At 36.8% G+C, this 16,642-nt stretch overlaps 1 protein-coding gene across 2 annotated transcripts in view; it reads right to left on the reverse strand.

Moving 5' to 3' along the window:
- Positions 1–7,178: 7,178 nt before the first annotated feature.
- tex264b (testis expressed 264, ER-phagy receptor b) overlaps positions 7,179–16,642 on the reverse strand; it is a 148,124-nt gene continuing 138,660 nt past the window's right edge. For both annotated transcript variants that reach the window (XM_088636399.1, XM_088636400.1), the window contains one exon: positions 7,179–9,378. In XM_088636399.1, coding sequence (XP_088492525.1) covers positions 9,068–9,378 — 311 coding nt within the window. In that variant the 3' untranslated portion in view covers positions 7,179–9,067. The remainder of the gene's footprint in view (positions 9,379–16,642) is intronic.

Consider the following 16,642-nt stretch of genomic DNA (forward strand, 5'->3'; position numbering starts at 1 on the left):
ATGATGCAGTTAGATGTGTGCAAGTCTAGTATATTTTCATATATCATTTTCTTTCATTTACCTTTTAGAAATATAAATGACATTTGAAATTAGTAAGCATGGCATATACACTTCAATAAAACATCAAGCAATCAAATGAAATGACCATAAAACTGTATGAACAACATTTCAGTGCTGCCTGTGGTGAATGCTTATTTGAGGGATCTCAGATTCCCAGTTTATTGCATAAAAATTCCTTAAGTGTGGATTTAACATACCTGCATGCATCCTTTGATATTATTCTTCTTCATATTCAAAGTCTCATCATCATCTCTACACTGCCTTATGATACCTAGAGATTGTGTTTTACACCTGGAGCCTATAATTCTTTCTGGCTTTGTAATAATTAATGCTGTATTAATCAGTCTTCCATTTTGTATGCCACTTACAGTAGATCACAAGGTTTCGTACTTAATTATTTGCACTCCATCAAATGTTTTAATTGGAAATTGCTTAATCACTAATACATTAAGGCATCAGCTAGTAATGAACCAATATAATAATTCTAATAAAACAATTTACTGTATTTTATGACACTGTAATTTGTTGATTTAACATAAGAATATGAGTAAGTCCATTAATTAGAAGAGTTCTTTTCGCGCATCTAGCAAGTGCAAGAGGTGATGGAATATGATTTGACAATACACTGTAGCTGGGTAGCTTGTTCCAGATTCCTATAACTTTTTGTGTAAAGAAGTGACTCCTGGTCTAAGTTTTACATGCACTTAGTTTCCACTTGTATCCTCTGGTTTGTATTTCAATGTTGATTCTAAAGAAACCCGTTGGGTTAATTTTTTTCAATTCCTTTCAGAGATCTCTGTTCAGGAGCTCAGGAACCTACCTGGCTGCTTTTCTCTGGACTTGTTCCATAGCTGCAATTTAATTTTGCATCTTGGTGTGCAAGATTGCTGCCAAATTGCCTCTGATTCCTGTAATTAGTTCATTTGGGTGTATTCTCACTAATTGTTTTATTGTATAATTGCTTCATCTGCATTTTCACATGGGATTAACTTAGGAGTGTACACATTTTCACATGGTTTTAATGAATGGTTTTCTGTATGTAAGGTTCTGTCGCAGACAAAGCGCTACAGTAGATGAGTAGCATTATGCTAGAGAACATGGGTGAGTGATTGTAGCACTGGTTGATGAGTATATTGAAGAACACTTGTTTTTCTTGGAAGATATTTTTATTCAGCTAAAACATCATTTTTAAATAGAGGCCTGGATGTTTCCTGGACTTTAAAGGAAGCTGGATTTGTGTGAAAGTTCCCCAAGGCAAGCTACCAGAAGCTGTCCTCCTCCACAAACAGAATACCTCAATTTAAATTATATGCTTTTAACAATATATCATAGCATTCTGTTTACCCTTTTATTACCTCCACATAAAAGCCTAGTTCCCCAATCCTGGTGACTCAGACACTTGCTACCTTTCATTCCATCCCACCTTAATTAAATAGTTTAAGCCTTAATTGATCTAACAAGTTGCTTCATTTGAATATTTGCATTTAGTTTCTTGTCAAAAGTTTGGGATGTTATTTCGCTTACAAAATACAGTAGTTAAAGCTCCAACATGTTTAAGAGCTGAGAACAACCAGCTCAAATTAATTAATTAAATTAAGTTAAGAGTTTGATTGTGTAAATGAGGGCTCAGCTAGAACAAAAACCCACAGGTGTGTGGTTCACCAGGACTGCGTACCGCGTACCGCGTACCGCGTACCGCGTACCGCTCATCTAGAAGATGACATTGTCAATGTAAACATGTAAGTCTTTTTCATAAATAACTTCAAGTTTGGGTGTTTCATATTTTATATTTATAGTTTTTGCTGCTGATGTGTAAGACATTGTCTGCATTAAATATCACCTTCTAGCTGTTCGCCCTTGCCTTAAATTCTGTTTCCTGTGATACTTCTAGAGAGTTTGCTCACCCTCCTATTTTAGTATTTAGTAGTACTAGTATACTATACCAGAATCTACATCTTTGGTGTAAATAAGGAAGAGCAGTGGTCCTAATAGTTTTCGACTCCACTGTTTTCATGATCTCAAAATATGAATGCCCATTTAGGATAAGATTTCTCAGCTGGGTTACTAAAGAGCCAGATGGTCTATTGCCAGATCTTCTGGGTGAAATCTTACCATTTCTTGAGATTCTTACCCTTGCTTTCTCTTGCTGAATTCCTCAATATAAGGCTCATAGCTAAACACTAAGCAGCACAGGAACCTCTGAGGATGCTAAGGTTCAAGGAAAGCCATTAGGTAATGTTGCCATCTTCAGTTTCTTGCTGGCATGAGGACAAATGCTTAGTGGTTCTAGAGATGGGAACAGAGGCAGAGGAATGGAGTAAACCCAATGAATGACTAGAGAGGTATGCTGCTGGTTTGGAATTACTGCACTGAGGTGCATAAGTGGGTTAGCATTTCAGGAGAGTTTCCAACTGCTGTAATGTTTTCTTAGAATAGTTGAGCAGATCCTCAAAAGCTGTGGCCTGATGTCACCAGAACATTAAGAGGTAACACATTATTAGTGTCTCCCCACCATACAACAACTGTAGAATGCCAATTGAAACAGGTGAGCTGTGATCAACTATACAGTAACTATTTCCTGTACTCTGGGTCACACTGGGCTTTCTGTTCCTTGTACAGGTTTTCCATGTACAGTATACAGTAAGTGTTCAGGATGTCAAAAAAAAACTCCCAAAGTGTACAGTCTGGGATGCAGTGTTAAAGGCCCCTTGCAGAAGAGAGAAAGGGATAGTATTGCTGTACCTGTTGGCCCAAAACAAATTACAGTGGTTTAGCCCTGCACCAATTCTGAATGGCCTCCTCTTTTAACCTCTCTTAAGTTGTAGCATACTATTATAGCCACTAAAGCAAGGGTCAGCAATCTTTCGGTATGGGCATGCCAAAAGTTAGCTCATACAATTGCTTTTCTTATGGATTTGTGTGCCATTGATACTTTAATGTTAATAAAAGCCCTACTTTTGATTTTGATTAAGAATAACAATATCTAAATTGATAAATTAATATGCATATATTGCCATATGGTGTGATCCTTGCTTTCCTTTGCTGAGTTCCTCAATCTGTAGGATCTAATTACAAGTAGAGCTTTTAATACTTATTTTTTAATACTAATCAGCTGGAAAAGCATAGCATTCTTACATTCACTGTTAAATAAAACATTAGAGTAAGTTTTAGCTTTACTTTGAGAAACCAATACCATTTTTATGGCATAGCGAATAATTTTAATACATGCAGTTTGACTGTTCATGCATACAGTATGATCTACATACAAAGAATAAACAGGAAATGTTTTCAAAATAAAAATATACAAGATTTCTACATTTAATATGGAGACCATACTGAAGCTGTGCAAAGACTCATTAATGTACATAAGGTATAAGAAGCATTCTGTTTTGTTGTTATTACTGAAAGACGCACATTGTTTGTGTCTTTAAGCTTTACTCTGTAGTTTTTAATGAAAGTTCAGGATGGATGACAGCAGCCAAGGTTTCCTTCACCTCAGCTACTCTAACTTGTAATTTGATGTTGTCATTTCTTGAAAAAACATACACAAATACCGTAGTAAGCCTCTTTCCCTAGATCATAAAGACTCTGTATAAGAAAACCTGTGCTACTGAATTACTTCCTACCTCTTCTTCGCTGCTGCTGCTGCTGCTGTTGCATCATGTTTAAAAACATTCTCCACCATTTTGCTAGGGATCTGTTGCTTCAATAAGATCCCCCATGGATCCAAGCAGGATTCCTCAGCTCCAGCGAAGATTCTCAGGTTCAGTTGACCACCCTTCTGCTAAGGCAGCCAGCCCTATTTTGCAACTTAACCTTATTTGGATGCCGAAACTCCTTATCATTTTCTCCACATACTAAACAGTGTGCAGATTTATAAGGTACACAAGCTTGCTCAATGTACAGTACATCAGCTCCCAACTTTTGCTTCAAATCTCAGGTCGGTCAGCTTCCCCCAAATGTCTGTTCTCTGTGTTGTTATCATTGACCACACAGTATGTTTGGCATGGACCAAAGAAAATGTTAATGTCACTAAACTAATGTGTGTTTACTGTAATCTATGGCACCTCTTTAGGATATATAAAAATACATACTAATTAACAGTCCTTTTATAGGTTTTGTGCGTCCTGCAGGAAAATACAGTAAAAGGGCTTTTTTGCAGACCCAAGCCATACAGATTCTCTCTCATCCCCCCCCTTTCCTCCACCATAATTGCAAACTGTAGCATTTTCACTGTAGCTTTTTCTGGAGTTCCAAAGAAAAGTGACACTCCAGACCTTCATTCATGTCTGCAACCAATTTGCACTCCTATCCGGATTTCTGGTTACCCATCCAAAAGTCTTCAATGTGGTTAACCTTCCATGCTAAACAATGCCATGAACTCAAATGACAGCAGCATGCAGTCTGTGCTATTTCACATTCCACATTACACTTACCTTTGGACTTGGAAATCAAGAGTTCACCTCTGTTTCATGCAACACAAGCTAACTCTGCAGCTCTGTTTAGTTGCTCATGAACTAAGACTTGAATAATAATTAATAATGAGTAGTATTCCTTACACTTATAATGCACTTTTCTGGACACTCCATTCAAAGGCTTGCACCTGTTATTTGCCGAGATAGGATCTGGCTCCTCTACAACCCTTAATTGAATGAAGCAGTAAGAAAATGGATGGATGGAGTACATAAATATGTGATCTAATTTTGGTGGTTCCTAAATAAGGCACAGATGGTTGTAGTATATAGGTGCTTTTCTCCTAGTGAGGATTAACTACATCATGTTTCTGAGCAAGTGAGATAAATACACCAAAGTACCATCTGATATACTGTACAAAGGAATGTTAATTCCAAGCTACAGATGGAGATGCCCCCTGAACACCCAGAATAAATAATACAGCCAATGAATTCATTGAAAAACCTGTAATTGTTTACAAGTAAAGATAAAACAAGATTGAAAAGAAAGGTGGGTTTTTAGAAGTAAATCTTTGTCATACAAAAAGATGAATTAACACTGTTGTATTGGAAACCAACACCAAAGGCTCTGTTCTGAAGTCGTTTTAAAAAACTTCTTATTAGGTCTGCTAATTTTACACCACTGTTGATGCCTTCAGCAAAAGTCTGCCTACTTTCTTCCTTTAATGAAATTCTAAACTTCTTCATCTTATTGTTCTAAGTGTAGCAACAACTAAAACATTGTCGCTGCCTGGTGTGCAAAACATTTTCATATTATCATTGTCAGTGACTGGCAGCTTGTGTCTGTTTTTAATATAATCTTATTTATACAACCCTTTTTCCATTAGATTCTCATGTGAAGACATTGAGGGATGAACATCTCCTCTACAGACATGTGAAAATGTTAAGGCCTGTCGCAGGTCCCGCACAATGACAACATTTGGCTTGAGTTCAAAACAACACCACCACCAAAAAGCTGAAGTTTCCAAACTCAATAGGCATCACATCAGACATTTGACTAATGATGATCGCTGTCATCATAATCGTAGTAATTCCAAAGTAGATAGACATCTTTCGCTGCAATCTACTATTCAGTATCTCAACAAATGCAGTAGTTGAATCTGCAGATTTAGTATTGCAATAAAAAACAATACATATTCACGTATTGGTCCACTGCAGAAAAAAAGAATATGTCAGATATGCTGAACGTGGTATAACTAAACCCAGAGACAAGATGACCTGTTAATTTCTCACACTGCATACAATGAGAATACAGAGATGGTAAGTTATCCCAGGCTATACAATCTTCACATCAAGGCGAGGGTTTACTGTACATGCAGTGGTTGGCTTATTATAAAGAACAACAGGAAATACACCTAGGGCCACAAAAATTACTGAACTACTTCCAAAATTTCAGGCAGAGCTGCATCAAATGCTGTTGGTTGAGGGGTGCTATATTTTCATAGACATCTACCGCTAGTATAATAAATGCAATGATTTGTAGCTGTAGTTACTGTTCTGTGTGGACTGACCCACTATCAGGAACATTCTCTAATATTTTAGACAGGTGGTCTATCTGAACTTAATATTTATTTATCTCATACACAACCCCTGAGAGGGTAGAATACTACACTGCAATTTTTCTTTCATTCAGACTTCATGATACTGTAAATAGTTTCAATGTTGGAAAAACATTAATGGCTTGATATCTCTGTGTGCAAAAGCCATCATATTTGAAAAGAATGGTGGAACAACAATTATTTCCCAATGTATCAAGTCAATGAATGAAGTAATAATACTCAGATTATGACAGGAAGATGTCTCTTTCACTTTGCCCAGTCGACACTCTAGCTTGTGTCATTCATCACCTTTTTCAAAAGCATTGTTTCTTTCTGTCACCATCAGTTCCATGTCATTCTGAAAGCAATCATCTTGAACAGCAAATTATAAAACGGGGGACATTTTCTCATCTCACAAGTGAAATTGATGAGAGCTTTAAGAAGAAGGAAAACAGAAAAATCAATTCTAACTATTTTGTAAGGAATGAAAACATTTACTAGCGTATTTCTGATACATCTTTCTCCCAAGAATCAACATTGCAATCCCTTTAATGGTTGAATCGATCAGAAATAAAACCTGTTTATGGCCAGAATCTAAGGAGGCTTTAAATAAGTGTGGGGCATTTTGAATTGATTTTTTAAAAAACATTCCTTTAAAATGGTAGTAGTATTTACTGGATTACTCGCTGATTCTTTATTGCTTCTGTGTTTTCTGAATTGTGTACCAATCAAACACAATTGGGGGGGAAAAAAAACACTTTGCTGAAAAACAATGATTTAGGTGACATTTGCAGAGTTAAATGCTGAACAAGACAATAAAAATCTAAAGAAAATTTATGTAATCTTCATCATAAAGCATGATTTTATTAAATTTTTCAGGAGAAAGGGAAACACTAATGTAACATTCCAGCTTTTGATGACTCTAAAGTCTGCAGAACTCAGAATTACTTCTTAAGAAATAAAAACCACTGAATGTTTTTTGGGGGTGTAAAATGTTAATTTTAATAGGCCTTTTTTCATATACTGTAATTACACCTTAAATTCCAATGTAAAAAAATTATAAATGGATGCCTGAAGTGAAAGAGGTGCAGACAAAAAGAACTCGCAATTGTTTGTTTGGAGTGGGAAGAGACTCTTTATTACAGTCAAGAAAATGAAGACCATGTGAGACAGAGTACACTTTCCATCAACAATTCAACAACACAAAATACTCTGGCCAAAACCAAAGTGTTAAGTTCCTACAATATACTGTATATGCTGTGACCTAATTTCAGCAGTACAAATGTGGCATGACATATCCAAAAACGCTGAAAATGAATTAGTTCAATAAACGCACTCTAATCGCCAGCAACATGCCAAGTTTAACAGGTCTTAATAGGAAAATGCCTTTGTAGCACCACTGCATTTTCTGTATAGAGATCACAAAATAGAAAATGCCAGCAGCACAGCTCCACAAATCACCAGATAAGGTGTGTTATCTAGGTTTTGGTCCCTATCAGAATCACAAAACTTGAAGACTATTGGGGGAATTGATACAGCTTTGAAAAATCTGAAAGTCTACAGTTTGAAGTTTAGAAAGCATCGTCAGGGAAAATAATGCTAACTTAATCAAAGGATATATGTATGGAAACTCCACCGGTGTACAACGTCTTGATAAAATTTCAATATCAGTTTTTATAGCAGGACTGACTGGAGACGAGTAAAAGCTAATAATCAAGCCTTGTTTAGGAAGTCAAGTTTACAGTACCTTTATTCTAGATTATGTGTGTACACAATGGATTACATGAGAGTGCTTTTAAATTTGCTGTTCCTGGTTCTAATTATTTAAACCCTTCACCAGTGGTTTTGTCAGCTACACAGATTTTCAGGGAACATTCAGTCTCGCTGACAGAAGAGCAGAGGATTTGCTGTAGATACAGTAACTTCCAGAAATATGAGATTCAAAATGTCAAGATAGGAAATTCTGAACACACTACAAGCATTGTACTGGAAAAATATAAGCACCACTATTTCCAAAAATTATGATATTGTAGATAAATAATACACCTTAACAACTAAGAGCCCTTATTTCAGGTTGTGTATTTTTTTTTAATCTACTGTATAGAAAAAAATGTGCGAAAGTTACTTTTGGACTACATATAAATCTCTGAAAAAAAGAAACTACTATAAGAATAAAGTGACCATAAACATTTTAAGACCAATCACGGGTTTGAAAATGTCTGTTTCCAGATTACGTTTCTCACATTTCCACATGTATTTAAATGAAAAACTGCAGGAGCATTAAGAAAAATGTCAGAAACTCAATTTTCCAGAACACATTTATCTCCTTTTATATTGCACAAAATAAAAAATTAAATGCCACAGATTCCATATTTTCTAACAATGTGAGGCTGCCATAAATTGATTTAATACGTGTGGTAGGAGTCAAGCGCAGCTACATATTCCCTCTGCATTCTGAAACTACTTCTTTAAGTAAGATTACATCTGACTGTACTTCTTGCTTCAACCAAAGAGGGGGAGGCCTCAATGTTTTGGATTCTAACCTTATATCTCCAGCAGACAACACTTACTAAAACGAAGACAAAGTTGTGTTTTTTTTTTTTTTTATTTGAATGGAGAAACAGACAAAAATGCAAATATAATGAAGAAATCCCACTCTGCCCCTTAACTGACAAATGAAGCTATTTTAATACATCAGTCACATTGAATTCTTATGTCGCTCATTGCAGGTTGTTATCTGTTAGCCCTGTCAGCCATATGGGATCAAAAAGGAGAGGCTGGATTTTATCTGAGGTCAAAACAAGCTCATGAACGCTAATCTGAAACTGTACCTATGGCTAACTGCATCCTTCTTTTCCTTTGGACTTGCATCCTAGGGGCACCACTACAATTTCTTGCATTGTTTTTAGTGAAAGACATGTTGACAATATGTGGTTAATTCTTTTTTTTTACATTCTCAAACTACTGACAAAAACCGCCTGCCTTTTTAGTAACTGTCTACTCCTCCCCTTCCACAATGGCCCCACGCTCCTCTGCGATAACATCCTGGTTCTTGTTGGCCCTCAATTCCGCCTGGGTGACCCCCACATTTTCCGCTCCCTCAATCGATTCTAGGTCGAGCTCCTCGAAGGAGGAGCCACTTCCAACCGATTCGTTAGAGCCCTTGTCACTTCTGTCACTCCTGTTGTCCCCGTCGTCTTGGTCCCTGGGAGGCAGAGAGGGTGCAACCGACGTTGCCAGGGAAGTCTCACGGCTCTCAGACATGGCCAATTGGCTCACGGAACCAGTTTCGCTGTTTGAGTCCTCACCTTAAAAAAAAAAAAAAAAAAAGAAGAAAATGAATATGCAATTTATATGAAAGGAATGATGCACATTCCAGTCCTGGAATGAGAGAAATCAAGGATAAATGAAAAGCTACCTGTTTGATTACTAATTTGGTAGTTTGGTTAGATCCCAATGAATGCAAAGACAAGATACAGTATGTATGAAGTGTTTGGTGTGACTCGCCTAGTGAAAGGAATGTCAGCCTATCAGAGAGGCTGTTGTGAGCAGTGAGCTAGGGGGTTTGCTACAGGTGCGTAGATGAGGAGGCAGGGGGGATGCAAGACAGACAGAAAAGGGAGGACCTGGGTACACGATTTATGTACGTACTGTAGGCGAACTGAAGTGTGTGAGATTAGTATCTAGCCTTCCTCCCGAACTTCAGTAACAAACACAACAAGTGCATTCCCATCTGTTAAGTGCAGCTTTTGTTAAATGCAATAATAAAGCACAAGGAGGATTTTAAAGGTTGATTTTTTTTTTTTATCCCTGTAATTAGAAAAAAAACACTGAGTTATTTTTGGCTTAGCTGCTTTAAAGTGACACTCAAGCTCAAAAGAAACATACCTGAAAGCTAAGCAAAGTACAGTACTGTACATGAGAGTGACTGAACATTTAGCAGGCTATTATCTAATTGTGAATCCTTGCTATGGCACAAAGTAAGCTTTTTTTTAAGACCGGTAACATCTGTTTTCTGAAAGTGTGTGCTTTGCCTTCCTCTGCTCTTGTGTAATTGAGAGAATAAAGGGGAAAAAAAGAAAGTCGGTCATTTTAAGATCTAAGCGTGTAAAAGTCTGGAAAGACTCCTGGCATGCCAGTTACCACATAATATACAATAGGTGAGATTTGTTTTTCCTTTCACAAATAATGGAGACCATAAACATTTGTCTTGCCTTTTCCAGAAGCATTAAGCATCAGCCATTATAAATGTATTCTCCTGTCAATACAGGCTGTTAAATGTCAGTTTAAACACTGATAGGCAAAATATCATTTATTCATTATAGACATTTTATGACTCATTTATAAAGGCATACAAACCCTTTCACAATACGGTTTGGAAACGCAGAACCTGGCTGCAAAATCAACTTTGCCTGCTATTGTCAGTTAAAATTCCAGGAGGTATCTGTGCTTCCAACACCTGGTCTTCATGATTCATCAGCATTGTTGGAGTACTTTCTGAACCAGTTGTTGTGCCGAGCTACAGTATATGAAGCCAGGAGTGCTGGCAGACAAACAGCTTTGTAGTGACACTAGAAAGGGGCTTTCCTTCATTGCAGAAGCTGTACTCCACAGAACAGCTTGGAAATTAACTCATTCACTGCCTATGGCAACTAGGATTGCTAAAAAAAATCCTGAGTTTTCTACACTGTCTGTGAGAACTAAAACAATAACTTTAATTTAAATATGCAAGATAATACTCATGTACCATTAATTAGAATATCTATATAGAAATTTGTATCTTTTTGATTCTATGCAACAAGGTTAATGACAGTGTGCAGTGTTTTGACAGGTAGAAGACAGGAGAGGAACATAGTAGCTCTTTGCAGGTTATAATCTTTTGAAATGTTGGTAGCCACCTTGCTTTGCCTGGCTGAGACTTCCAAATTCCAAACCAGATAAGCAGTGAGACAGGTAAATTAAGATCTTATCAAGAAGATATGTGGACATCAATGCAAATGTACCCTCACAGGGAGTGGAGACGGATAAATGACTTCCTACAGGCCACAATACTGGCATAGAATAATCTTGTTTTGGTGAAATTTTGACCAATTAAACACATAATCAATTCAATCTTGTACTTGTGAGATGAGGAAACACTAATAAAACGATTTTATTACTACAGAGGAATAGGTTTTCCAACCACTAGTACACAATATAAAACCATTAAATGGTTCTGAATAACTTTTGTGTTTTAGTTTCACCAAACCTTTGTGATTTTACTGAGGCACTGTCAAACAAACCTATGTTCACAACACCGTAATCTTTAATTTATTTTAATTTAGTGATGATTTTGATGACTAAACAGAATGTATTAAAAGTCAAAGTTAGTACTGAATCACCTTAGAAAAATAAACACTGAAATGAAAGTTGCAATTAGCCAGTACTACCAATCCCACCGGAGAACTAACATATTGGGTAAAGATTGAGTTTCAGATGCCTCCTCAGGACAGTGAGTTTTTCATTTGAGTTGGATCCTGACCCAGACACATTGGAAATGGTCTATCTGACAAGCCAGGCTCTTTGATTTTGTGTCATTAACCATGTGAGATTCCAAGCTGTGGAGTTTATTAGAGGCTCTTTATTTAGCGCAAGAAATGTTTAATCAATACAGCTCCATCTCAGTCACCCTGTTACTGTCTTGGAGTCTATTAACCCCCACCAGACACACATTCAATAGTGCATTTTATTTCTTCCTACCAGCCAGCGACACGCATCTTGCATTTACAGTGCTATAAGAGTCACAGGGAAATTCACAATTAAGAGATGTAATTAATCCAAAGCCAGATATGAAAAAGGGCACCAATCACAGCAAGAGATCTAAATCTCCTTCTGTCATGCACAGGATAATGATTCATTTCGTTCCCCTTCTTTATAGATCACAGAAGACCTTCTTACTTAAAGGGCCAAGTGCAATATTTTTCTCCTGTCCTTCTTTTTATTGTGATAATGTATTTGGTACATCAGACAATTTCCTGAAGCATCATGAAAAGTGCAAAACAGAATAACATAAGAGTCTGACTGACAAACATAGATAATCTTCATATCCCTAATCAAATTACTTGTTTTCATATCCGGGATATGATATCGCTGGCCAAAATATGTTTGCAAAACCAGAAATATTCTCTGTGGGCACTCTGTAGCATTTCTGTTATCAATTTTAATATGTCTGATTGTATTTCTTTTGGCAAAAATAACTGTCTTCTACTTTTTGGGTAAATTGTCCTTAACAGGATTAGAAAGGCTCAATTTAACTTAGCTGTTATTGGTAACATCTGATGTGCAGGCTGTATTTCAGCACAATTAACAGTTTCTAGTTGTTATGTTATATTGCTGTCAATCTTTAAAAATGGTTGCATGGTTCATTTACAAAATGCATTTCTTGTACGAAGACGGTTTTCCGATCAATATCATATGTACAGTATCTACTTCATACACCACTTAAAATAATACACAAATTTGAGTTGCCTTGTCACTAAAGAAATTATTTTTACCATATCAATACATTTTTTTTCTGCTTAGGCCTGGGGAAAGAAAATGTTTTCTTTTGTGCTGCTCACAAAAATTAACTCAAGCATCTCAAATAAATCAGGCCTCCTCAGCACTAACTGTACACATTCATTTGGTGACTATAATATTCTCCAAAGATCTGAGACCTTTACAGAATTAATTAAAGCTTGAAGCACAGAACACCCTGGGTTCTCCACAGCCACATTTAAATGTCATTTAGTTCATGAGCATCTTGATTAGAGCACTGCTGCTCATTTTAATTATATGAAGGTACAGAATCTGATATCAAATATCAAATAAAAGGGTAAGTTAATATATAAGGTGAAGTTATTCACCAAATACACTTCATTGGAGAAGGAAAACATTTATGAGATCGACATCCACACAATCCGCAGGCTTGTGTTGATGGCCCTGTGATAAATTAATGTTGGTTGGTTTCTGAACTGGACCTGCATGGCCAGTTGGACCTTGCTGTCGTCACAGAGACTTTCTGTCATCTGGCTGCATAGATACACATCCAGCAGATGTTTGTAAAGCCCTGTGATGGACAGAGCAGTCCGACTCTCAGTGCTATCTTGGGCCTTGTTCTGGAATAAGCTCTGAGTGGTAGTGAACCTCAAGAGGAGAAGAATGATTTCACATAATGGATAACATAATGGAGCTGCTGCCTCTGAGCTGTTTTTTATGGTTTGAGCTTAGGGAATGCTGCTTGGTGACAATTGTTAGAGAGAAAATATGTACAGGCATTCACATGAGGTTGCAAGAGTAAATTAGACTGCTGCTGATTTAGATTAACAAGAGAAACGACTCAGGAAAATTTGTTTAACCATGGAGTCATGGTGAGACGAGTCTAAGGGCTATCAGGTGGACCAGGAAAGAGATAAGATAGTCGACAGTGCAGTGCTCAACTGCCAACTGACTAACTTCCCGTAAGATAGAAAGGAAAAGCAGTGTGTGCTTCTCATTGGTTATTAGGGAGAATCACAGCTTCATCTCCCTTAGGGTTAAGAGATAGGATGGGATAAGCATCATTTGCACACCCATCATAAAATTTATACAAAAAGGGAATCCAGTCAGGAAATTAACTTTTTCAGACCAAGTAAGGGCTGGACTGCAAGTTATTAAGGGTTGGTCCATCCTTAGCTTCTCAATTCCCCACAGTTTCATTACCATTAAACAGAAAGTAGGTCTAATGCTACACTAGCAGTTTAAAGAAGATCCGGCACAGATGGATCAATTAGAAAAGACGGAATCATCAATGAAACGTTAAGCTCTAAATGACAAATAATTATGCAAACTCTATCCAGTACCAATTAGTTCAATTATTGTATTAGAGTTACTTAGTATGTTTATTTGCATTAGACACAATTCAAAAATCAGTTAAAGTAGGTTAACAAAGATATACAGGGAGTGAGCACTCTAAGCAGTTAAGAAGTACAGTAGATAAACGTACTTTGCTAGTCTACACACACAGGCTTGTAGGAATGCATATGGTGACCATGGTGAAAGATTACACTAAGCTCCTTACATCTATTTGTGGGTAATATATTATTGTGAGCATACTTTCATGATAATTAATCACAGGCTATGAACTGACCAGGCTAATTCTGGGTGATATCTGCTTAGGGACACACCAGCCAAGCACCTAGGTCAGTCAAGCCCTAACTGTGCGTGCTTACTTGCTCATTTATATTGAACTGTTTCAAGGCAGCAGCATCTCTACAGGAAACACAGAGCATGTGTCATTAATAAGCAGTGCAGAAACCCATGCCACATTGAGGGAAAGAAACATTTATTCAACAACACGCCTGCAACCTCACAAAGTATATCGATGGTGGAAATCCATGGTTTTCATTCATGCACTTGGGGAGTTTATCAATGTCCCGGTCAGGCTGTTTAATTAAAGAGCATCCCCCAATTTTCCTGTCAGAGCTTTTCAAAGCAGTGTACATTTTCCAGGTTATCCAGCTATGTATGAAAAGTACAATTCCCAAATCAATGAGCTGTAACTCACTGGTATTTTTAATGATGTTGCTTCTGTAAACACTGACACCAAAAAAGGAATATGGTCCTGAGCGCTTGGAGGTCAGTTCTTGCAAGTGAAAAACAGATTTAAGGCCATCTCCTGCCGAGAAAACCCTTTTTTAAAACCTGGAAGAGATGGAATAAGATTATAATAAAAAATTAAAGAAATGATAGCTCTAGAAATGAGCAGATATAAAAGAATACACGGATAGAAATAAAAAAAAACATTACTCTACACAGATTGTTTTTCTAGGGCTAAAGTACCAAATGCAATATGAATAATATCTTACATGCTGTGAAATTCAAATTTTGACAGTGCAATATTAATATTAAATATTAGTAATTAAATGGTACACATTGAATCAAATAATCATTAATAATTCAGGAGTCCACTGTTGAGATCACTGAAATAGCAGTAAGTCTTCTTTGTAAAAAGGATTTGTTTAACTGATCACAGGAGCTCCGGTGCTTTGAGATTGAAGGAAATTAAAGAAAAAATGTTTCTAATTTAAAGTTTTCCAACTACAGTACATGGAGTCATGGAAATTGTGTGAAAACACATTTTAAAAGGTGAAGTCATGCTGTATCTGTCAAAACATTTGCTTCCTTGATTATTTCATTAGTACTACCGGGGATGTGTGGGTTTGCATTTCCATAACGTGAAAAAAGCTCTCCCTGATTTTATTACTGTGTCAGTTATGTTTTAAAAAATAAATTGATGTTGTATTTGATTTATTTAATGATGTATGTTCATTTCTGTTTTGACTTACACCGTACAGTGTTTTTAACAAAAGGAAAAAGCTGACAGGTTTAATAATCTGGAATGAATTGTACATCAACATCAGACAATATATTTAAGAGAAGATTATTATCTTGAGTTTACATTCATATTACATAAAAAAGTATTTTTCCATGGGATGTAATATCAAGACGGAGATCATTTTATTTGTTATGTTTTTGTTGAACTCGCGTTTGGGACAGTGAAAATGGATTTGTATGTATTTCTTCACATTCAGCTGTGAGATAGGATGATATTAATGCACAAGTGCTATTCTTGCTGACGGTTGTGAACCTTCGTGTAGTCTTTCCTCCTTCATATTTATTTATTAAATGTCATATTTTTATTGCTTTGGAAAAAAACAAGTCTAAGGAGTGCGGAGTATCGATGGCAGTGTGGTCACCTTTAATTAGCACAGTCTGCAGTAAGAGGATTTGGGAAAGCGCCTAGAATCTCCACATCTTATTAAATACTGCTGGGCAGCTTCAAGGCACACAGTCTCCCAGGGGGAAGAGATCTGTGGAAATGCTATAAAGTACACTGGTGTTGAAAAAGCTTGTGTGGAAAGTACAGTATGAAGTCAGTTCCTCTGTTACAGGTGAAAGATGGTTTTGAAAAATTAAGCCACGTAGAATAATACATACAGTATATGTACACTTTCATAAGGGTCACACTGTGCAGCACATTCAAGATGTGTATCTCTTAAGAAAGTCCATAGATCTACTATTCCTTCCGAAAAGCCTCCTATGCCTGGCTTAAACCTTGGCAAGAGCTACAGTATGATTCTCCTTCGTGAATGAGTGAAAATTCACCCTAGCAGATGTTTTTAACACCTTTGCACTTACACTCAAGTAGCAAATTTGACTAGTTTTTGTCAAAAATGGCTGTGCTCCAGTCTTTAATTATTTAACTGGGCCTGATCAAGGTCATTTGTGAAATGAATATCCTTGGGGAAATACAGCTCTGCATACCATGAAACAGCAGAGAGATCTCCCCACCCCAACAAGCTACAGTCTGTCTTAACACCACAAAAGAATCTGTCTGAAGCAAAACATAGTGTCCTAGTGACCTGACTCCTACATGTTGCCCCAAACTGAATTTCAATCATTTGAAAACCGCTGACTGCCACTCTGGGTCATGTGGAAAATGGGTTAAAGGTCTAATTTTTGAGAAGTGACCCAATTAGTCTCTTTTTACCTGGAGTGGACCCCTGCACAGGT

The sequence above is a fragment of the Lepisosteus platostomus genome, chromosome 6 (genome assembly GCF_059453375.1).
Source record: "Lepisosteus platostomus isolate fLepPlt1 chromosome 6, fLepPlt1.hap1, whole genome shotgun sequence".
NCBI classification, from domain to species: domain Eukaryota; kingdom Metazoa; phylum Chordata; class Actinopteri; order Semionotiformes; family Lepisosteidae; genus Lepisosteus; species Lepisosteus platostomus.